Genomic DNA, 25000 nt, shown 5'->3' with positions numbered 1-25000 from the left:
GTCATACCTCAGGCTGTCCAGACAAAAAACCATCCTCTGGGAGAATGGTCCACGTAAAGGAACCCATCGGTGGTATGCATGATCTTGGTGACAGGTCGTGATCCGTCGTTGGTCGTTGGTTGATTGTCACGGCTCTCGACCTGCGGTTGTCTCTAGACCTGCGGGTGTTCATCCTCTCCAGGCCCCTGTCCTTCTTTCGTCCATTCTCGAGATCGTACGTCATGGAGAATGTCCAGATGGGTTAGGTTGCATTGTGAGCATTTCTTGAGTAGGCCCCGCAATCCCTGGCCCGGTGAGATCTACGTAGGTCTCTGCCACCAGGAGGGCTTCTTCCAGCTTCAGATGGTCGCATAAAATGCGGAACCTGAATCGTTCTGAGGTGTTGGGAGGGAATGCATCATTCAATGCTCCCTTCAATCTTGTGAATTCTCTAGGATCCGGAGAGGCGAACACCGGTATGATGGGTACCGGTCCCCGATAGAAAGTCTCCCCTGGAGGGCCATGTCGCCGCTTAACGGGAGTTCTCGACCGGTGCCTCCTTGCCAAACCCCAATTGGTTGAAGAAGAACTCTGCCTGGAACGGGTCGCCCTCTGGAACTGCCGTTCGCGCCTCGAGTGTCGTCTACTGCGTGCCGAACTCTGATCGGTCGCTGGAGGAACTTAATAATAATAACTTGGATTTATATAGCGCCTTTCAGAAACCCAAGGACGCTTTACAGTACACACAATAAACACATTAATTGCCAAACGCTTGAGTAAATAAGTGTCTCTTCAATGCGGAACTTACCCTGCGTGCCGAACCCTGATCGGTCGCTGATGAGCTCTGCCTTGAACGGGTCGCCCTATGGGACCGTCGTTTAGGCTTCGAGCAGCGTCTCCTGCGTGCCGAACTCTGATCGGTCGCTGATGAGCTCTGCCTTGAACGGGTCGCCCTATGGGACCGTCGTTTAGGCTTCGAGCAGCGTCTCCTGCGTGCCGAACCCTGATCGGTTGAGGAGGAATTTACCCTGCGTGCCGAACTCTGATCGGTCGCTGATGAGCTCTGCCTTGAACGGGTCACCATACGGGACCGTCGTTTAGGCTTCGAGCAGCGTCTCCTGCGTGCCGAACCCTGATCGGTTGAGGAGGAATTTACCCTGCGTGCCGAACTCTGATCGGTCGCCGATGAGCTCTGCCTTGAACGGGTCACCATACGGGACCGTCGTTTAGGCTTCGAGCAGCGTCTCCTGCGTGCCGAACCCTGATCGGTTGAGGAGGAATTTACCCTGCGTGCCGAACTCTGATCGGTCGCCGATGAGCTCTGCCTTGAACGGGTCGCCCTATGGGACCGTCGTTTAGGCTTCGAGCAGCGTCTCCTGCGTGCCGAACCCTGATCGGTCGCGGAGGAACTGGAACTCTGCCTTCTCTTGCCTGTTTCCTTTTCTTTGTGGCTTTTGGCATATTGCTCCTTCACAGTAAGCTTTTGAATCCGGCTCGAGGGACCAAATATAACAATGATAATCGACTGGTTCTTTAGAACCGGACTCAAGAGCTACTTTGAAGGCCTAGCTGGGTTGTAAGGCCAGCTAGTCGTCCTGAATATGCAATCTGTGATTAACTGGGTTGTAAGGCCAGCCAATCTCCTGGTACTCGGGAGAGAGTTAAGATGTCTCTCGGAATCGCTCTGGAATGTGCCTATCTGAGAGGTTTCGAGCCTCTTCTTATAATGCTGGCTTGCGGTCCTGACATCACTATGATGATGTCAGATAGTGTCAGACGTCTCCATATATGGAGCTGCCGATGTTAGTTATGGTCAAATATGGGATCAAGACTTCAGCCCTGGACGTGATGGCTATGTCTATACATGGAGTTTCGGGGAAGGGTTCGCTGATGTCAGACTCCGTACATATGGCACGTTTGGGTCTCTATGACGACTTTGCAGGTCTATTATCTCCATCTATGGGGATCTCCATATATAGGCTATTGCTGGCAACTATGCCCTGAATGTTTCCTAAGTATGCCCTGAATGTTCGTAACACCTACCCTAACCCTGCCCCTACCCTAACCCTACTCTAACCCTGCCCCTACCCTAACCCTGCCCCTACCCTAACCCTACTCTAACCCTACCCTGACCCTACCCTGACCCTACCCTAACCCTACCCTAACCCTGCCCTAACCCTGCCCTAACCCTGACCCTACCCTAACCCTACCCTAACCCTACTCTAACCCTACCCTAACCCTACTCTAACCCTACTCTAACCCTACCCTAACCCTACCCTGACCCTACCCTAACCCTACCCTAACCCTACTCTAACCCTACCCTAACCCTACTCTAACCCTACTCTAACCCTACCCTAACCCTACCCTAACCCTACCCTAACCCTACTCTCTTAATTTTATCTAGTAAAGATTTTCTGCCTGACAACAGCTTCACTTATGTAAGTGAAGCATGGCATACAACACCTTGGCTAGATCATTGTTTGTCTACTGCAGATGCTCATGCCTCACTGGATAATATAGAGATTCTGTATGGGTTGGCCACTTCTGATCATATACCCATTGCCATAAAGATTAATGTTGAGAATGTACCCCAGCTGACTGTTACTGGTAGTGCTGTTAACAAAGGGAAGCTGGTGTGGTCAAAACTAACCAAAGAGGACATTGAGAGATATTCTATCCTGTCAGACAATTTTTTGAAAAATACAGAACTGCCCAGGGATTCACTAATGTGTTTAAATGTGAACTGTACAGACCCGCATCATGCTACTGATTTGTGTGCCATGTATGACAATATTGTATCTGTTTTAATTGACTCTAGTGAGCCATTCTGTAAAGTCAATAGCAAGGTTTTTAACCTCAAACCCAGTTGGAATGAGTTTGTGGCTGAGCAACACTCTGAAGCCAGAAAGGCCTTTAAAGTCTGGTCTGAGGCAGGCAGGCCCAGACAGGGGGACTTACTTGATCGTAAAAAAGAAACAAATGCAAAATTTAAGCATGCCCTTCGTTTTATCAAGACAAAGGAGAACACAATGAGGGCAAATTCTCTTGCTAGGAAAATGCAAAAAAGCAATTATGATGACTTCTGGAAAGAGGTCAGGGTCATGAATAATTCTAAAACCTCTTTACCATCTGATATTGAGGGTGTCTGTGGCCAAGAGAAGATTGCTAAAGTGTGGCGGGAAAATTACTGTAATCTTTTTAACTGTGTTAAGAGCAATGCTGTGGTAATTGATAATGTTGATCTATCCCCAAATATGGTAGTCAAATCAGTTGATGTTTCTGATGCCATCAAGCTGCTTGACAACAACAAGGCTTGTGGACTGGACTGTATTACTGCAGAACACCTAAAGTATGCCAGCTCTAGGCTCTGTCCCCTGCTTGCTATGTGTTTCACAGGCCTCATGGTTCATGGTGTTCTTCCTGAATCTATTATGTCTGTTCTGCTGGTGCCTGTCTTGAAAGACAAGGCTGGGAAGCTAAATAGCATGGACAATTACAGACCGATTGCCCTTGCCAGTATCTTGTCTAAAATTTTAGAAAGAATTCTCCTAACTAGGCTGGAGATGTTTGTTCTCACTACTGATAATCAGTTGGGTTCAAAAGAAAACATAGCACTGATTTATGTATATATGCCTTAAAGGAGATAGTTGACAAATACAGAATCCAGAATTCTACTGTATTTTTATGTTTTATTGATGCCTCTAGAGCTTTCGATAGAATTAACCATGCAAAGTTATTTATGAAATTGATTGATAGAGGTGTTCCAAGATATTTAGTTAGATTACTGGTCTTTTGGTATGCACGACAGCTGTTTCAGGTAAAATGGGGCAATTGCATTTCTGAACCATTTCATGTCAGTAATGGCGTACGCCAAGGAGGGATTTTATCCCCCGTATTGTTTAATGTTTATATGGATGACCTATCAATACAGCTAAATGGGTGCAACACTGGCTGTCTTGTGGGTGACACTGTTGTCAATCATCTCATGTATGCAGATGATTTGGTTTTATGTAGTCCATACAGTGCTGGCCTTCAACAATTATTGAGGATCTGCACACAGTATGGTAAAGACTTTGACATCAAATATAATGCTAAAAAAAGTAACATCATGATCGTGAGAAGCAGAGAGGGCAGGAAAGAATCCTTCCCTGCTTTTCAATTGTGTGAGAGTCCTCGCTTAGTATGTAAGGAAACTAAATACCTTGGTCATGTCCTCACTGATGATTGGATGGACGACAGAGATATCTATAGACAATGTAGAAAAATCTATGGACAGGCCAATATGCTGCTACGGAAATTTTCTATGTGTTCTGTTGATGTTAAGTGCTCACTGTTCAGAGCCTATGTCACACCTCTGTACACGGCTCATCTCTGGTACTCTTACAGGGTGAGGAGTCTGCAGAGGCTCAGAGTGGCGTATAATGATGCCATGAGGTTGTTACTTCACATACCCAGATGGCATATTGCCAGTCAATTGTTTGTGTCCACTGGTGTGCCTACTTGTGATGCACTTTTAAGACAATTGATGTACAAATTTATGTGTCGGCTTGATGTGTCCGTGAACAGCATCATAGAGGCTCTAACCAACCCTATGAGAAGCAGTTATAGATACTCATCCAGGCTTAGAGAGCATTGGCGAAATAGCCTATACACTTTTTAATTGATTGACTTGGCGCTTGACAGCCGCCTTATGAATTGGTGTGAGTGGGGAGGGGTGGGGGGCGGGAGCGCTTGAGTGATGTTTTGTTTTGTTTTGATTTGTATACATTGTATATTTTTACACTGCTGTCTCTTTTTATATTATGTGATGTCTTTTCTTTTTATATGGACGCATGAGTCTGGAATAAAGATTATATATATTGTTAAAGATGTGTACACTGGTTCATTCATACAGGTTATCTGTGGTAAAGATGTGTATACTGGTTCATTCATACAGGTTATCTGTGTTAAAGATGTGTACACTGGTTCATTCATATATGTTATCTGTGTTAAAGATGTGTACACTGGTTCATTCATACAGGTTATCTGTGTTAAAGATGTGTACACTGGTTCATTCATACAGGTTATCTGTGTTAAAGATGTGTACACTGGTTCATTCATACAGGTTATCTGTGGTAAAGATGTGTATACTGGTTCATTCATACAGGTTATCTGTGTTAAAGATGTGTACACTTGTTCATTCATACAGGTTATCTGTGTTAAAGATGTGTACACTGGTTCATTCATACAGGTTATCTGTGGTAAAGATGTGTACACTGGTTCATTCATACAGGTTATCTGTGTTAAAGATGTGTACACTGGTTCATTCATACAGGTTATCTGTGTTAAAGATGTGTACACTGGTTCATTCATACAGGTTATCTGTGTTAAAGATGTGTACACTGGTTCATTCATACAGGTTATCTGTGTTAAAGATGTGTACACTGGTTCATTCATACAGGTTATCTGTGTTAAAGATGTGTACACTGGTTCATTCATACAGGTTATCTGTGTTAAAGATGTGTACACTGGTTCATTCATACAGGTTATCTGTGTTAAAGATGTGTACACTGGTTCATTCATACAGGTTATCTGTGTTAAAGATGTGTACACTGGTTCATTCATACAGGTTATCTGTGTTAAAGATGTGTACACTGGTTCATTCATACAGGTTATCTGTGTTAAAGATGTGTACACTGGTTCATTCATACAGGTTATCTGTGTTAAAGATGTGTACACTGGTTCATTCATACAGGTTATCTGTGGTAAAGATGTGTACACTGGTTCATTCATACAGGTTATCTGTGGTAAAGATGTGTACACTGGTTCATTCATACAGGTTATCTGTGGTAAACAGCTCACAGACTCCATCCCTCTCCAAGTAGGTGTTAAGACTGGCTGTCCATGGAGCGCTGTTAATTTTGTGTTAGCACTTAATCAGTGGTTAAAATGTCTCTGTATTTGTGCCCCCGCCAATATAATTTCCCCTAACCCTGTTCAGGGGTATGCAGACGATGTCCAGATAGCCTCTCATCATGGGGCTGTAATAAAGAACATGCTCTCCAAAACCCATTCCTTTTTGGAATGGTGAGGATTAGAGGTGCAGTAGTATATGAACCGCTGGTATCACTCTAAAACAGATACACTAACTGATTTCACAATTTTCAATAAACCCCTTAAAGTCTATTCACGTCACCAGACTTACACATATTTGGGTCACAAGTTTAATGTGGCAGGAGAGTGGGGCGATCAGGTCGATGTAAACCATGCATCGCCCCCGCCACTTATTACGAAACTGGAGGTAGTCAGAATAATAGCATTGGCCAAGGTACAACATCTTTTCTCCAATGTACACGTTCCACGAAAATCACTACGTGATTTGACTGACAAAACTGTACACTTAGTGAGACAATGGACTGGTCTTAACACACACACAACACGTGACATTATTTTTCACAGTAAACGTGAGGGTGGTTTGGGTGTTCACCATTTTGAATGGACATATATTGCTACAAGGCTCTCCCATTTGTTAAATATGCTGAACAATGATGACCAGTATGTGAGAGACCTTGCAGCTTGCACGTTCATCTCTGTTCTTGGACCTAAAACGACGTAAGGTCCCCCTGGCATGTGGCTCAGATCCTAGCTTCCTATAGGCTTCAGGAGGAAACTTAGTGGAAAGCTAGACAGCCGTTCCCCCGGCTTCGGTGTGTGGTCAGACTGGCCGGACTTAAACGATCTGTGGTGTTGGGCTGATGTTACCTTGAAGTGGGTAGGGTCTAACTTGATGGCTGTCTCAGAGGACTTTATATCTGACTCCAGTATCTCTGTCAGAGCATCTATGACTGTGTGTGGAACAGAACACCAACTCCCACTGACTAATGCCCGAGGCCGCCTCTTATGGGCTCAACAGCAAAGGCAGCGACAACACTGGACTGAGCTAAGACTGCATGTCTCCCTGCTGCGGACAATTCTGTCTCTCACTCTGTGTTAAAAATGTTTGCTTTAGACGAATGCATTGTTGTCTTTACTCTGAAAGCGAGGTTGCAGGTTTTACCATCTAAACTTAACCTCTCCATCTGGTTTCCAGGCAACCATGCTCCTCACTGTATACATCATGGTCATGAACAAATAGCTGAAACCATGTCCCACATCTTAAATGGGTGCCATGTATACAGGGGACTCTACATAAGTAGGCATGACAGAATAGTGGATTTGATATCAAAAGATATCTCTTCTACTTTCAGGTCCTCCATCATGCTGTATAAGCATTATACTGTGAAGCCGAGCATGTTTAACCTGTGTAACGATGATTCTGTGTTCTCTAACATTATAACATGTTTAACCTGTGTAACGATGATTCTGTGTTCTCTAACATTATAACATGTTTAGCCTGTGTAACGATGATTCTGTGTTCTCTAACATTATAACATGTTTAGCCTGTGTAACGATGATTCTGTGTTCTCTAACATTTCAGCTAACACCCTGATGTCATTATTGTTAATGAAAACCATAGGGAGGTGTTTATTCTCGAGGTCGGCTGTACTATTGATTAGAGGAAGCCTTCCTAACCAAAGTGATAAAATATCATCAGCTAGAGCAGACCATCTCTCAGCTAGGCTACAGATGTAAACTTTTGGTTTTAATCTTTGGTAGCTTAGGGCACAAGTTGGTTGTGAAGGGCCTTCAAGAATACAAAAGCAACACAACATGTCTTAAAGACACCAAGCACTTTATTTATATTCATGGTTATAGTTATAATTATATTTATAATACTTGGTGTGTAGGAAGAAACCTGATTGGCTGACGCCACACTACCTGTCATGGTCGCGGCCGACCCCCCACACACGGATGCTGCTGATTGGTTGAGAATGGAGCAGGCTGCGGTCGTCAGGGTCAACCAGGGTCAACATGCGATCCTGAAGAACCAGCAACATGCCTTTACCCTGAGAAACATACATGTACATATATTTACCCTGAGAAACATACATGTACATATATTTACCCTGAGAAACATACGTGTACATATATTTACCCTGAGAAACATACATGTACATATATTTACCCTGAGAAACATACATGTACATATATTTACCCTGAGAAACATACATGTACATATATTTACCCTGAGAAACATACATGTACATATGTTTATATATATATATATATATATATATATATATATATATAGGGTATACTATAAGGGTATATAAGGTATAATAAGGGTTAGGGTACCTCTATATAAGGGTATATATAATAAGGGTATAATAAGGGTATATAAGGGTATATAAGGGTATATATAATAAGGGTTAGGGTACCTCTCTATAGGGGTATATATAAAAAGGGTATATATAATAAGGGTTAGGGTACCTCTCCCCAGACCCCAGCAGAGTCCATGATGTCTCTCCTACAGTAGCTCAGCTGTCTGATGCATTGATGGACAGACACAGAGCTCCGCCCCTCTGATAGCTCCGCCTCCGACATCTCCACCCATCCCAGAGAACGCACTGGGAACGACTGACCACACACACACACACACACACACACACACACACACACACACACACACACACACACACACACACACACACACACACACACACACACACACACACACACACACACACGATAGAGGCATTTATAACATAGCAATGCAGTTCACCAAATAACCACAGGGTGGCAGTAGTACAGAGACAAAGAAGAGAGCTATGGGCAGAAACATTTATTAATGTATTTATTAGGGTATGAACTATTTACCATATTATTTACTGTATCATTAATATGCATTAATGTATGTTTTATTTACTGTATCATTAATATACAGTATGTATTCATGTATGTATTATTTACTGTATCATTAATATACAGTATGTATTAATGTATGTTTTATTTACTGTATATTTAACATACAGTATGTATTAATGTGTGTATATTTAACATACAGTATGTATTATTTAGGGTGCGTTCGGAGCACACTCCTCTATTAGTTTGTATTGGTCAGTGAACCCTTAGTGTATATTTACCATGGTCTCAGTAGAGGTGCTGTTCAGGTCCACTGTTTCTAATTGATCTGGAGGACTGGAGGAAACATAATAATAATATTATTAAGAAGAAGAAGAAGAACAAAACCACGGAAAGATATTTACATTTTAACTTGCTCTTTCATCATAGAAACAAGTGGGTTTATAACCAAAACCATCCATGTTCTCTGGGAGAAGTGGTGTTAGTGTTCTGTGTAGAAATATTGTTAATGGGAATGAAAACATAGTCGCACCACCAGAAGTGAAAGGCTGAAGGCAGACCAAAAACCTGGTTTCCTTGCGCACGGGTGCTCTATTGAGCTCCCCCCAGAGCCAAGTAAAGAGTAAAAAATAGCAGAGGGCGCGGTTTTTCCTTTTTATTTGGCGATGGGTTCCCAGATTGTTATGAGTGTTATCATGTGTGTTATTATGTATGTTATTATGTATGTTATCATGTGTGTTATTATGTATGTTATCATGTGTGTTATTATGTATCTTATTATGTATGTTATCATGTGTGTTATGTATGTTATTATGTGTGTTATGTATGTATGTTATTATGTATGTTAATGTATATTTACTTTAGTTTGAGCGATGCGTAGCGTAGCGTTGCTCCTTCAAATGCCTTCAGACTGGCATCAGGATAGACAGGGTAGTCCTTTAACTGCAAGACAGACAGACAGTGATTTAATTAGATTTGTAATAATTAAAGTTAAGGACTAAATTGTTATTATTTATCATTATTGGTCCATTTGGTTCCTAACTATCTATCATTTTACTGGGGGGTGGGGCCACTTACAAAGGCCAATAATAATGTTACATTACTATAATGTTTCTAATATAATATAATATAATGTAATAATGTTACATTACTATGATGTTTCTAATATAATATAATATAATGTAATAATGTTACATTACTATGATGTTTCTAATATAATATAATATAATGTAATAATGTTACATTACTATAACACCTCTACACCAAATATAAACAACAAGCTCCAAGCTCTGTATGCGTGTAGATCTGTAGATCTGTAGATCTATAGATCTATAGATCAGTAGATTAGTAGATCTGTAGATGTGTAGATCTATAGATCTATAGATTAGATGTTTCTGTAGGAAGGAAGACGTACGCTGGCTGTAAAGGCGGTACCGCTGAGGTCCCGCCCACATGAGGTGACATCATCAGACGACGACGAGGAGGAGGAGCCAGAGGGGGAGGGGACAGGTTCTACAGAACTGTCTGATACCAGACTGCTGGGACGCTGACAGACAGACAGACAGACAGACAGACAGACAGACAGGCAGGCAGGCAGGCAGGCAGGCAGGCAGGCAGGCAGGCAGGCAGGCAGGCAGGCAGGCAGGCAGACAGACAGACAGACAGACAGACAGACAGACAGACAGACAGACAGACAGACAGACAGGGGTAGAAGGGAATACAAAAAAGAGAGGAAGACAGATTTTATATAATAATAAAAAACTTTATTTACAAAGTGCTTTACAGTGGCAATCAAATATATTACACCAAGAACATATCTGGTGTTGACGGTGCGGCAATTCAGTTTAAAAACTGATGGAAGGATAAACCTCCATACACTCATTACAGCTAAGGACAAGAAAACAATACAATACCATAAAACAATAATCACATGATTTAAGAGAAAGCCTTGATAAAGATGTAGGTTCTCAGGAGTGATTTAAAGGATGCCACTGAGTCTGCATCCCTCAGGTTCTGGGGTAAGGCGTTCCACAGAGTAGGTGCCTGGGCTGTAAAGGCCCGATCGCCCATAGTGACAAGGGTAGTTTGGAAAGGAGTCAGGAGACCCTTTTCTGACGATCTAAGGTTGCGGTTCATGTGGTGTCAACATGTCTAAGATGTAAGAGGGGGCTAGACCTCGCAGGGCTTTAAAAGTTGTCAATAGGATCTTAAAATCAATTCTAAATCTCACTGGCAGCCAGTGAAGGGAGGCCAGGACCGGTGTGATGTGGTCACGCCTCCTAGTGTTGGTCAGTAGTCTAGCTGCTGAGTTTTGTATAAGTTGGAGGCGAGAGATAGCCTTTTTGCTGAGCCCAGAATACAGCGAGTTACAATAGTCCAGGCGTGAGGTGATGAAGGCATTTATTACCTTTTCGAGGTCTGAAAATGTGAGGAATGGTTTGATTCTGGAAATGTTTCTCAACTGGAAGAAGCATGACTGTACGATTTTGGATATTTGCCCATCAAAGGACAGATCAGAGTCGAACCACGCACCTAGGTTTTGAGCTGATGTCTTCACATTATTTGCCAGGCTGCCTAGCTGTGTCTGGATAGAGAGGGTGGAACTTGGGGGGCCGAATAGGAGAATCTCGGATTTTGCCTCATTTAGTTGGAGGAAGTTTTGGGACATCCAGCACTTAATGTCTGAGAGACATGCGAGGATCCGGGATATATTACCTGTGTCGTTTTGTTTGAGAGGGATGTATAGTTGTGAGTCATCTGCTTACTTACTTACTTAGCCTAAAATTGCTTAAAATCAAGGGGTCGAGTGTTGGTTTCTTTAGGAGTGGTTGCACTAATGCAGCTTTGAGGGTGGAGGGAAAGGTCCCAGTGGAGAGAGAGCAGTTGATAATATTTAAAATATTGGGACCAAGTGTCTGTAGAATTTCCTTTAAAAATCTGGTTGGAATAATATCCAGAGGGCAGGTGGAGGGTTTCATCTGGGAGATGTTTTTTTCCAGGGTGAGCATGGAAACCTGGTAAAAATTGGTTCCGTGTAGACACTCACATAATACACACATAATATTATCATTGCTCTCACCTCATTGGCTGCTTTGAGGGGGTGGAGTTCCAGATGGGGGTCATCACTGGGAGGGGCGGGCCGGTTGCCGGAGCAGACAGGCCGGTGGTACTGGGTGGTCCCGGTGGGAATGTGCCAAAAATACACCTCTGAAGAATCTGTGACCTCCCTCCAGCCTGGAGGCAGACCCCCCTCATTCCAGCCTGGAGGCAGACCCCCCTCATTCCACCCTGGAGGCAGACCCCCCTCATTCCAGCCTGGAGGCAGACCCCCCTCATTCCAGCCTGGAGGCAGACCCCCCTCATTCCACACATCTGATCAAACACAAAAACACATATTAATTCATTTTGTACATTTAGAGAAGCCAACTATGTTTTAGCCCCGTTTTCCTAAATAATTCATTCCTCCCCCATGCTGCTGTTGTACCCTACTGCTTCACCTGCCAATGAGGAGCCCCCACCGAGAGGACGTACTGTTGTACCCTACTGCTTCACCTGCCAATGAGGAGCCCCCACCGAGAGGACGTACTGTTGTACCCTACTGCTTCACCTGCCAATGAGGAGCCCCCACCGAGAGGACGTACTGTTGTACCCTACTGCCTCACTTTAGCCTGGGATCAACGCCTTTTGATTGATTGATTGATTGAAATTTTTATTAGGCAAAATAATGTAAAACAACACAGTTACATTTATAATACTTTTGTCTAAAAGGTCCGACCAAAAAAGTCCTTGTGGACTTGTTTCCGTTGGGGTCCTTGAATTAATTTCATAGACATATATTAGATATATATTATTAGCAACCAAGCAAAAAGAGAAAAACTATGTACAAAAAAAAGCATGAAAAATAAAACATATTTACAAAAAAAAAATCACACCCAGTGTGAAGTGGGCGGTGTGTGGTCATCACAACATGACTCACTTTATAAAAAGGATAGATGACTTTTTCATCTATCCTGCTATTCATAGGGCTGCACATGTGTCATGTGTTTCGCTAGCCAATCACAGTCCTGAATTTGCAAAGTCAGCCAATCACATTACAGTTAGTGGTGATGACACTAGCTGTGATGTGATTGGCTGACTTTGCAAAAGTATCGATTTGCATTAACAATGGAAGGGTTAGGGGGTATACAAATCTTTTGGTCGGTGTCCAAAACTCACTTATAGGGGGCGGCTACACCGCCCCAAAAAAGGGGGGAGGGGGGTCGTCTGTCTAGCGGGAAGCTGGTAGGCCTGCTAGCTCCTCTTTAGGCCTCCGGAAAGATGAGTTTTTAGGGCCTGTTTGGATGAGCCCAGCGAAGGGATAGGGTTAGACTATTCCATGCCTTGGTGGCCGTGACGTAGAAGGAGAATTTGCCCATGTTTGTTTTATGGGTGGGTGTGTTTACGCTCCCTTTCAGTTTTTCTGATCCGGTCTAGAGAGGACAAAACCCATGAGCTCTGAGCACTGTGCACCTCCATCATTTACGCGCACACACACACACACACACACACACACAGTACCTGTGTGGTGGGGGGTGTGGGGGGAGGGGCTCTCCTGGGACAGCGTTGTCCAGCTGGAGTCCTCGTCTTCTGATGGAGGGTCAGAGACCACGCCCCCTCTCACCGGGACCACGCCCACTCCCACTGGGACCACGCCCACTCTCGCCTGTACAATCAAAAATAAACTTTATTATGAGCAAACTTAACTTAACTTTACATTTTAGGCACCAATAAAATACATTGAAATAAGAACACAACTCCCCCGTTTGACCCTGTCACACACACACACGCGCACACACGCACACACGCACACACACACACACAGTGTTAACAGTATAATTCATAATAACTTAAAAAATCACACCCTGTGTGAAGGTAGCGGCGCCTTTGATACATTTTGTCATCGATATGTGTTTATAATGTGTTTATAGCCATGTGTCACGTGAAGCTTGACCAAGCACTTTGTTGACGGGTCTGACCAATCAGAGCGTTGACGGGTCTGACCAATCAGAGCGTTGACGGGTCTGACCAATCAGAGCGTTGACGGGTCTGACCAATCAGAGCGTTGTCGGGTCTGACCAATCAGAGCGTTGACAGGTCTGACCAATCAGAGCGTTGACGGTGAACACGGACAAAGTCAGGTATAGAGCAGGATCCGTTCTATACCTAAAGGTATAGAGCGACTAGCGCCGCTAAAAATCACACCCAGTGTGAAGTGGGCGGTGTGTGGTCATCACAACATGACTCACTTAAAAAAAGGATAAATAACTTTTTTTTAAGTCCATACTGCTATTCATAGGGCTGCACATGTGTCATGTGTTTCGCTAGCCAATCACAGTCCTGAATCACAACTGTCACATTACAGTTAGTGGTGATGACACTAGCTGTAATGTGATTGGCTGACTTTGCAAAAGTATCGATTTGCATTAACAATGGAAGAGTTAGGGGTGTAGACTGCGTTGTAGACTATTGGCCAATCACGGTGCAGGATTGGTCAGTGTCCAAAACTCACTTATAGGGGGCGGTTACACCGCCCCAAAAACTGTATAATTAAGTTCCCACCTCAGGAAGCCCCTCCTCCTCCTCCTGCAGCCTGCCACTGGGGGGCGCTCTGCTCTGCTGCAGGAACTGGTTGTCATTGTTGGGATGCAGCTCCACCTTGATGACCCGGGGCTGGGTGGGCCGTTGGGGGGCCCGTTGGGGGGCCCGTTGGGTGGGCCGGGGGGGCTCCTCTCTGCCTTGGTGGTCTGGGCTCCACAGCGCCTCCACCAGGCCGTCAGAGGCAGAGGAGGAGCTAGAGGAGATGGGAGGAGCCTCCAGTACTACTGGGAGGAGAGGAGGCGGGGTCTGTGTTGGCTCCTCCTCTAGCTCCTCCTCCTCCTGCTTGCTGCTGCTCTTCTCCTCCTGCTGGTTGTCTCTCTCCTTATAAGGACTGGTCTCCTCCTCTAGAGCCTCCTGCTGGTTGTCTCTCTCCTTATAAGGACTGGTCTCCTCCTCTAGAGCCTCCTGCTGGTTGTCTCTCTCCTTATAAGGACTGGTCTCCTCCTCTAGCGCCTCCTGCTGGTTGTCTCTCTCCTTATAAGGACTGGTCTCCTCCTCTAGAGCCTCCTGCTGGTTGTCTCTCTCCTTATAAGGACTGGTCTCCTCCTCTAGATCCTCCTGCTGGTTGTCTCTCTCCTTATAAGGACTGGTCTCCTCCTCTAGAGCCTCCTGCTGGTTGTCTCTCTCCTTGTCAGGGCTGCTCTCCTCCTTCTGCTCCTTCTGCTCCTTCTCTGGAGAGCAGGACCTCCTGTTCATGTTGATAAGGTTTTAATCATAGATGTAATGATAGTTTAATGATAGTTTAATGATAGTTTAATCATAGTTTAATCATAGTTTAATCATAGTTGTAATCATAGTTTAATCATAGTTTAATCATAGTTTAATCATAGTTTAATCATAGTTTAATTAAGCAATATTACACGAGAGGATGTGCTTTACCGTCATTATTGGCACGCCAGTGATGCGATCAGGAACGAGGCGGAGCCGAGTTCCGCGAGCATCACTGAAGTGCCAATAATGTAAGCTCACAACGCGTTGTGAACTTGTAGATCGGCTATTTTCGCCATGCGATACCTTCGTACGATAAAGTATAACATACACTGGACTGTTAACGAAATGGGAGTAGTTTTACTTTACACAGGAGGATATTTATAACCTTCTAAACATTGATCAACCGTAAGTCCACCAAATAAGTCAAAATAACATAATATAACAACATAGTCCATTTTGCATAGCTGTTTGTTCTCCGGTGGCGGCGGTGGGTCAGGCTACTGTCTGTTTGTTTTCCTACCGTGGGACAGCGTGAATTCACAGCACAGCTGTGCCATATATGGTCTAATCAGGTGCGGACTGCATGCGGAGTGATTTATTAATGTGATTAGGCCCGTGCTATGATGCTGGTTTGAAGCACGGCTAGAAAGCTATTTCAACCAATCAGATTGCTTGGTCGGAACTACCTGTTGTATAATCATAGTTTAATCATAGTTTAATCATAGTTTAATCATAGTTTAATCATAGTTTTTGTATATAATCATAATCTACTGTAATATATTTAGTAATGGTAGTTTTAGATGAACCCTGACCTCCTGTTGTCCTCCTGGGAGCAGGACCTCTTGTTGCTCCAGTTAAAGTCCAGGTTCTTCTGCTGGTGGAACTCCAGGAAGCTCTTGGTTCTCCTACAGAAAGGAGAAACAAACAAGTCCTTTGGTGACTTATCTTTTTATTATCTATCTGTGTTTATTATGTTTATATCATACAACGCAATAAAGCCATTATGGTGCTTTCACTTGTGTATATGATATGAGCAATCTATAACCACTTCAACCCCAGCATTGGTATTGTGGGGGAAGCTTTCGCTGAAAATAGCAGATCGACAAGCACACAACGTGATGCTTTCGGTCGCGTTGTGAGCTTGTCAATCTGCTATTTTCAGCGATTACAGAAAAGACACTTGTATTGAGCCCTGATGGACTCCGGTTAAGGGTTTTAAGTGGTTAAGTTAAATAAGGTTTCTACAAGGGGTTCTAGGCAACTTCAGAGATCTGTTGTCAAACAGAGCTGGGCTGGATTAGTACTGTTGACTGACATCCCCTTCAGCCAATCAACAGCTCATTTTCCCCACCACTAGCCAAAATGACGCAAGGGGACTTTTGAAGGGGCTATGCCGAAAAATGGTTGCTTTATTCGGATACATACGTGTCACTGCCCTCCCCTGCCGGTTCTCAGATTAAAAAAAAAAGGCTCTAAAAAGGTCATGATTAATTGACCACATATATGAAGTTAAACAACTAAATTCTATCCAAACAATATCTTAAAAGTAAATTCTGTGCCTTCGCTGTCAATCACAGAACGTTGAGCGAGGACGCTGATAGGATAGTTCACACGCGCACGGACGCGCACGGACGCACATGCACTTCATTTCATTTACGTCCCGGATACCCGGATGTCAAAACATAAATAGTAGGGAAAATAGAAATTAGATTTCATAAAGAGGGCTGTGTTTCAATGCAGGAAAACACCCCAGCATCATTATATAGTGGCTGATATAGTGGGGAAAATGCAAAATATATATAATATTTTAAAAATTTAGGCTTCCAGTTACCTAGAATCCCTTTAATGAGCTGAAGCTCTATGATTCAATGTACTAGGAAAAACATGGACGTGGTGATGCAACGCGGCGTGGTCTTGTAAGTCAGCTGTGTTCCCTGTGTGACACCGTTGTACACTGAAGCAAATACAGGCACTAGTTGAGCCGTCTCTGCAAGAACGCACAAACATAAAGCTCTGCAGTGAGAGCGATACGCAGCATTTAATATTAAGACAACGTCAAAAGTAACCTGTGCGATGCCAAACATCCAGCTGCGTTTGTCCATTAGTTCACCACAGGGACCTGTCATTGTGTTGAAACCTACACTGTGCTATTACATTACATTACATTACATTACATTACAGTCATTTAGCAGACGCTTTTATCTAAAGCGAAGTGCTATGCTACGGCTAATCACAAAGACAGGATAAATGTGAATGGATACACAACCCGGTCCCATAAAACATTGCCACTCCAAAAAAAAATGTTTTCACCCAGTGCCAATTGCCTATGTATTCCTGGGCACTACTCTCCTTCTGCCAACCTAGGGAGAGCCCAGAACTGAGCCAACACCAATGCATGAGAGCTAACAAACCTTCATCACCTGACAGGGGGGAGTTTCCCCGTAGGACGTAGCGTGTGGAAGGAACACGTTATTCCAACCAGTTCCTTTCCCCTCCTTCAGGCGCCCCGGCTGACCAGGGGGAGGCGGTATAGAGACCAGGATTACTGCATGTTTTTGTGAGGGTATTAACTACCCTAGGGGACACGGGGAGAACATGCAAATTCCACACAGAAAGGCCCTTTGACCAACCCCACCTAGGGTATGGGCACTGATGACGTGGAGGAGAGGACACGCCCACAGCGCCCACAGCGTCCCCAGTGGGAATCGAACCCAGGACCTTCTAGCTGTGAGGCTACAGGCTGCACCACCGTGCCCCCTGTTATATACATACATGTATGTGTATATATATATATATATATATATATATATATATACACTTATATAATCGGCAAGTCACTTCCACGCGCCGCTGACGCTATAGCCACAGCTCTGTAATCGAGTAAACACAACGCCGACACACCACATCTCGCCAACACAGTAGCCACGGCGGACGCGCGGAATTTACGGGTGGCGTAGGGCACCTCTCATTGCTCACGACACAGTTTCCACGTCGCAACATAATTAATTCTACTCACCACATTTCGGACAAAACGGAAGGGGAAACGGCTTCGTACCGTTTACCGTGCGCACCACCGAGGCAAAACAACACGCCGCCGCCATTGGGATGCCAGGTTGGCATGCCAGGTTTTCTAAAAACAAACGCCAGAAACAAGCAACCACCTTCATGAAAAAAAAAAAAAACACCGAAGGGGTCCGTCATCTTCCACGGGGGTCCCCGCGCGTCCCCACACTCCACAGGGGGTCCGCGGACCAGCAGGGGGTCCCAGGAACATAAAAAATCACACCTGTGTGAAGGTAGCAGCGCCTTTGATACATTTTGTCATCAATAAGTGTTTATAATGTGTTTATAGCCACGTGTCACGTGAAGCTTGACCAATCACTTTGTTGACGTGTCTGACCAATCAGAACGTTGACGCAAAAGCCAGGTATAGAGGGCTAATATCCGCTCTATACCTAAAGGTATAGAGCTAAAGGTATAGAGCGGCTAGCGCCGCTAAAAATATAATTTCTTCAAATTTTTTTTTATTTTTTATTTTTTACTTTTGCACATTTTAATCCGACGATTTGGGATCCCCAATATACACGCGCCCACGCTGGGCCCCGTGCGCGGGGTGTGTGTGTGTATATATACACACACACTTATATACAGCTGTAAGGAGGCTGTTAAGGGGTCTGTGTATACATATATATATATATACACACACACTTATATACATGTATGTATGTATGTATATATATACACACACACTTATATACAGCTTTAAGGAGGCTGTTAGATCTCATACCTACGGAACGGAGGCGGGTGGGCGTTGTCCTTCCCTCCGTCCAGCCAATCAGAGCCGGTGTTGATGTCCATGACGTTGGCATGACCTCTGACCCCGGTCAGGAGGCTCTGGGCGCGGCGCTGCAGGTTGGCGCCGTTCTTCACCAGCTTAACGCTGAAGGGGGCGGAGTTACAGGAGGCGTAGAGGGCGGAGCTAGACGAGGACTTTGTGGGCAGGCCCCGCCCCCTCGCGGCAGGTTGGTTTTTGGGAGGCGGAGCCGGCGGGCTGTCACTCAGGCCCGTCGTCGTCGTGGCGACAGCGGTGTAGCGCCGACGCCCCCTTGACAACGTGGAGGCGGAGCCTCCCGTCTCCATGGCGACGGACTCCTTGATGACATCACATCCCTGCAGCTGGCTGTGGGAGGAGCGAAGGCTTAACGAGGTGGGCGGGGCCACGGACGGCGGGCCGCCGCCGCGATTGGCCAGGCCCACGTTGGAAGGGGAGGAGCCAGAGCGGGAGAGGAGGGGAGGAGTTTGGACCGACGTCATGTCTGATTGGACAAAACACTGGAGAGAGGTGTAGCTGTGGAGAAACAAAACACACACATATGTGAGATGTACACACACACACACACACACCCTCACGCACACGCATGCACACACACGCACACGCACACAATCAATGTCAATGTGGAATAATGGTTTAGCACGTTTGGGGCGTTAACATTCTGGGAATCTTTATTATTTATTTAACCTTTATTTAACCAGTAAAAAATCACACCCAGTGTGAAGTGGGCGGTGTGTGGTCATCACGACATGACTCACTTTAAAAAAAGGATAAATGACTTTTTTTAAAGTCCTTATTGCTATTCATAGGGCTGCACATGTGTCATGTGTTTCGCTAGCCAATCACAGTCCTGAATTTGCAAAGTCAGCCAATCACATTACACTTAGTGGTGATGACACTAGCTGTAATGTGATTGGCTGATATGAAAAAAGTATCGATTTGCATTAACAATGGAAGGGTTAGGGGGTACATACATTTTTTGGTCGGTGTCCAAAACCCACTTATAGGGGGCGGCTACACCGCCCCAAAAAAGAGACTACAGTCTCTTGGACTGGACTTATGGCTGTTTAAAGCCCAGCCAACAGGAACACAGGGAGCAATGATGTGCCAGTGGCACCCTGGCCAATAAGAACACAGGGAGCGCACCCTGGCCAATAGGAACACAGGGAGCGCACCCTGGCCAATAGGAACACAGGGAGCGCACTCTGTGTGCACAGGGAGCGCACCCTGGCCAATAGGAACACAGGGAGCGCACCCTGGCCAATAGGAACACAGGGAGCGCACCCTGGCCAATAGGAACACAGGGAGCGCACCCTGGCCAATAGGAACACAGGGAGCGCACCCTGGCCTGGGATCGAAACCATTTTCTGATCCGATCGGAGCGTAAATAACTTTACGTCATCAGGCGGCCAGAACACGCATCTCCAAAATGATTCCCCTGGTTGTCTCCGCCAGGAGACTATGTTTTCGTTCTCGTCCTTCCGTGTGTCCACCAAGCTAACATTGGTCAAGCTTCACGTGACACGTGACAATATGTTTAAAGGGTAACCGGTCAGGTGGGCACAAGAACCAACTGGGCACACTGGACAACTGGGCACACAGCCGTCTGGGCACACAGGTCAACTGGGCACACAGTCAACTGGGCACACAAGACAGCTGGGCACACAGTCAACTGGGCTCACTGTCAACTGGGCACATAAGACAACTGGGCACACAGTCAACTGGGCACACAAGACAGCTGGGCACTCTGCTTTGATGTGCCCCCCCTTTCTATGAAATCCAGAGATTAGTGAACCCCTGCTGTGAATTGTCTGCTCCTGAGTTCCTGAGCAGACGCTCCTGAGTTCCCCCCCCTCAGACAGCCGCATAATCACCCCCCTAGGGTTAGGATGAGAGTTAGGTATAGGCCTAGTGTGACAGTTTCCACTGATTCAACCTACAGTAGTGGTCCCTCCCCACTGCTTACACCTAATGGCCCTCCTCCACTGAGTTCACCCGCATAATCACCCTCCACCCAGGTTAGGGTTAGGGTTAGGGTTTAGGGTTAGGGTTAGAATGTAAGTCTCCACCGATTCAATCTACACACACACACACGGGAGAGGCAATACACAGCTCACAACAAATGGATGAGGATGCTGTCAGAACTGCAAGGACACACTGCAATACACTATCTCAGTAACAGACATTACACAATGTCTCCCACCGTCTCTCTCTCACAGTGGGGGGGCGGGGGGTACTTAAATATCAAAATCCTTGGTAGTCATACGGTGTGCCCAGATGTCCATGTGCCCAGTCATCTCGTTTGCCCAGATGTCCGTGTGCCCAGTCATCTCGTGTGCCCATATGTCCATGTGCCCATTCATCTCGTGTGCCCAGATGTCCGTATGCCCACTTATCCGGTGTGCCCAGTTGTCTAGAAACTCGTGTGCCCAGATGTCCAGTGTGCCCACCTGACCGGTATTCGTTTAAAGGGTGTGCTTTGATTGGCTATACTAGCGAGACGCATGACGAAATAGAGACCTATAAATAGGTGTGTCACTTCAAAACATTGTTTACATGTTTTGAAGTGACATCAGTGCCATCAGCCAAGCTAACATTGGACATGTTAGCTTGGCTGATTGAACATGTTAGCCAAGCTAACATGTTCTAATCCTTAGATGTTCTACTATGGTTAAACCATGGTTAAAGATAGGGTAAGTGATTTCCTTTGGTTAAAATAGCACGGGTCTACTGGCGGAGACTTGTGCTCCGAGGAGCACATTTTCTAGTTGTCTCCGCCAGGCCGAAGGCATGGTGGAGAGTATTTTTTCGTTTGATTTTCGTTGGTTCCACCAAGCTAACATTGGTCAAGCTTCACGTGACACGTGACAATATGTTGAAAGGGTGTGCTTTGATTGGCTAGCGAGACGCATGACGAAATACATACCTATAAATAACAGAACAGAAAGTGGACCCAATTATTTCTGTTTCTCCTGTGAACGTTAAAACCTGCAAAGTACACAGCAACAATAGATACTGTACATGTCATCGCTCCATTAAAATGGGGAAACTCCCTCCACAGGCTTGGGCTAACAACTTATTACTGGACGCCATACCCCGAGAACTGCAGGATTTGCACCCGTTAGAGGAAAGGTTGGTAAGTCAACGTATTGCCTTCATGAAACTTGTTGGCTTGCCAAGAGGCAGACAAAAGGCAATCCACGGTAATGCAGTCAATGTGCCATCTGACGTACACACTATCATCAAAGTTCCAATCTTGGAATAAATTCCAATATTTGCTGGCGGAGACTTGTGCTCCGAGGAGCACATTTTCTAGTTTAAAATGTGTTTCATTTGGTTTAAAATGTGTTTCATTTGGTTTAATCGTTTCCTTTCTGTTGGTATAATACTCGTTTGGTGTTTATATCCATCTTTTAATTGTTTTGCAATATTATGGATATATGGTTGGTGGATGGGTCATTGTAATATAGGATAACTATAATGAGACAGACTTTACCTATAGGATAAGTGAAAATAAATGAATGAACAATAAACCTATCATATATTTATAACTGTAATGCACATTAAAACTCACCTATAATAAAATAAAATTATAATAATAACAATAATAACATTGACCTATTATGTAATAATACAACTACAATAATACATTTATAAATGTGATGAAAAGCAACAGATTGATGCAAAACCTACTTTAAAAAGTCAAAGCTGTGATGAGTGGAGCCTATGTGAGCACAGACATACTGATCAATAACATTAAATATACATGATCAATAACATGAAATAATCTCCATCTAAACGGCAGGCATTGCCAGTATAATGTTATCAACACTGGTATCAGCATACTCTTTTAAGGTTTATCTGAACATAAAGGATAACAAATAATCACAATCTGCCAATATAAGTCATCTTTTGATTTATAAGCAATTAACGAAAAAAACAAACACATTTTGCCAAGTCATGTTGTATCTGCATTTACAGTAAAGTATCTGCCTATAAATCATGTCTTTGATTTGGACAGGTATGTTATAATGTAACAATCATTCTAATAAGCAATGAGACGGGATGAATCAGAGAGTACAGTTATAAACACTAATCACTATTAGGACTTATTAATATGCTATGGGGCTGTAATGATCTAACACCCAACACCCAGCATCTATAGCACCCAGCATCTACAGCACCCAGCATCTACAGCACCCAGCAGCATCCAACACCGTATGGTGGATGACGCACCCAAAGCACTGACTAACAGAGTTTATCTCCCTCCATATTAAAGCTCTACTCACCAACACAAGATGATGTAGCAGCTTCACAGCTGATCTGATGCTCGCTCCAACAGACAGACAGACAGACAGGTTTAACGTCCAGTCCTCTCTTAGTGGATCACGTCATCCTCATCTTCATCATCATCATCATCATCATTGCCTCTCTCCTCCAATCAGCGCAGAGGACGCTCAGAACCATAAAACCTGTTGTTTCATAACTCTTTATGATAATGACATTCACATGACGTCATCCTCGCCCGACGGTGCATGACGTCATGCAGCGAACTGGTTGAACTTTCACCGTTTTTAAATGGAATGAAACGTTTAGTTTAACAGTTTAACTTTCCTTATTCATGAATATAAAACCATATAAAAGTTATATGCTGAAACTTATTATAAACTAAATAAACGAAAGAGAAGGAAAACATATCTGGGCTGACTGACACAAATTAGCCTCCTATATTATTGACTTAACCCCTAGTCATTAATTATCAATTAATGACTGACACACGAAAATAATTACTATATGAATGAATGACTGACACACCTGACACTAATCACCTGACGATTATTGGACAGATAATCAAAGCTGACACCAAAACTACTGTAAACAAAAATAAAAATATACAAACATACATTGTAGCTCCTACAATGAGTTAATTGTAGGAGCTACAATATATCCGTGTCTGTTTTTTTTAACTTACCTGTAAATGAACGACTTATCCTGTAATTCTGTACTTACCAGTCCAGATGTTCCCTCAGCAGCAACATAAACATTCAATCTATAGAATACTGTACATTCATTGATATATTAGTATTATAGCCTAATACGCCTATTAAATTACAAATCTGATAAAGACACTTTTCACATTAGTTTAGCAACCATCTGTAAATAACCTTCACATTAAACATCTGTAAATAACCTTCACATTAAACATCTGTATATCTGTAAATAACCATAACATTAAACATCTGTATATCTGTAAATAACCATAACATTAAACATCTGTAAATAACCATAACATTAAACATCTGTATATCTGTAAATAACCTTCACATTAAACATCTGTAAATAACCATAACATTAAACATCTGTATATTATCTGTAAATAACCTTCACATTAAACATTAACATCAATAGAAAAAGCACACAGTGTGGTAAATACTTTTAATGGCATTTGTGCGTTAAAATAAAAAGCAGTTTTTAATAACACAACATAATGTAATAAAACATTAATGGTTCATTTCACACATAAAGACATAGATATTATTTAACCATTTAACCCCTAGAAACTTGGGTTGGTCAAGGTCCTTCATACTGGTGTGAACTGGTAGTTTTAGCCAAATGTTCACATTATTATAACTGGTGTGAGCTGGTAGTTTTAGCCAAATGTTCACATTTATTGAATTTATTTAAATTATTTATTATAACCATTTCAATCTTAGCTGGTTGGAGGTCAGCCAGGGCTCTGTCCTTGGCCCCCGTCCGATTTTTCCTGTTTCACCAAATGTGTGAGCCGGTGCTTTTAGCCAAATGTTCACCTATTATAACCTGCCCAGAATAGGGTCACAAGTGGTTAATCATATAATGATTATATCATATTATATTATTATAAAGGGCTTTACCCAGTGCCGCTTTAGACTCCATAGGGGCTCTACGCAGGATACGGGACACATGCACGCGCGCTGTTGTGTCCCCCGCGCGCGCGCACGCGTTTCCCGCAGATAAAGTTACTTTTTTTGTTCCTTTATTTGGGGTTTAGTGTGCTGCGCAGCCTGCGCTGATGTGAACGCAGTAATGCACGGGGCGGAGAGGGGGCCTCTTTGATCGGCGGGTAGGCGGGGCCCCACG

At 44.0% G+C, this 25000-nt stretch overlaps 2 protein-coding genes across 2 annotated transcripts in view; both read right to left on the bottom strand.

The window, feature by feature from the left end:
* LOC311034145 (uncharacterized protein) overlaps positions 1-22636 on the bottom strand; it is a 41216-nt gene extending 18580 nt beyond the window's left edge. The window contains exons 1-11 of the mRNA XM_084041892.1: positions 22574-22636; positions 18836-19396; positions 15861-15953; positions 14299-15025; positions 13258-13402; positions 11780-12072; positions 10115-10246; positions 9560-9642; positions 8982-9036; positions 8329-8475; positions 7777-7904 (exon numbers count right to left, since the gene is read on the bottom strand). Coding sequence (XP_083898018.1) covers positions 7777-7904; positions 8329-8475; positions 8982-9036; positions 9560-9642; positions 10115-10246; positions 11780-12072; positions 13258-13402; positions 14299-15025; positions 15861-15953; positions 18836-19362 — 2330 coding nt within the window. The 5' untranslated portion in view covers positions 19363-19396; positions 22574-22636. The remainder of the gene's footprint in view (positions 1-7776; positions 7905-8328; positions 8476-8981; positions 9037-9559; positions 9643-10114; positions 10247-11779; positions 12073-13257; positions 13403-14298; positions 15026-15860; positions 15954-18835; positions 19397-22573) is intronic.
* A 1677-nt stretch (positions 22637-24313) lies between these two features.
* Positions 24314-25000, bottom strand: part of dele1 (DAP3 binding cell death enhancer 1) — a 21102-nt gene continuing 20415 nt past the window's right edge. The window contains exon 12 of the mRNA XM_084086063.1: positions 24314-25000. This exon is cut by the window's right edge and continues 1763 nt beyond it. The gene's annotated coding sequence lies outside the window, so the exon portion shown is untranslated.

This window comes from Gymnoscopelus microlampas, assembly GCF_963454915.1.
Source record: "Gymnoscopelus microlampas genome assembly, chromosome: 18".
Classification (NCBI taxonomy): Eukaryota; Metazoa; Chordata; class Actinopteri; order Myctophiformes; family Myctophidae; genus Gymnoscopelus; species Gymnoscopelus microlampas.
The sequence above is the reverse complement of the archived record's forward strand: the minus strand, read 5'-3'. Positions and strand labels throughout refer to the sequence as shown.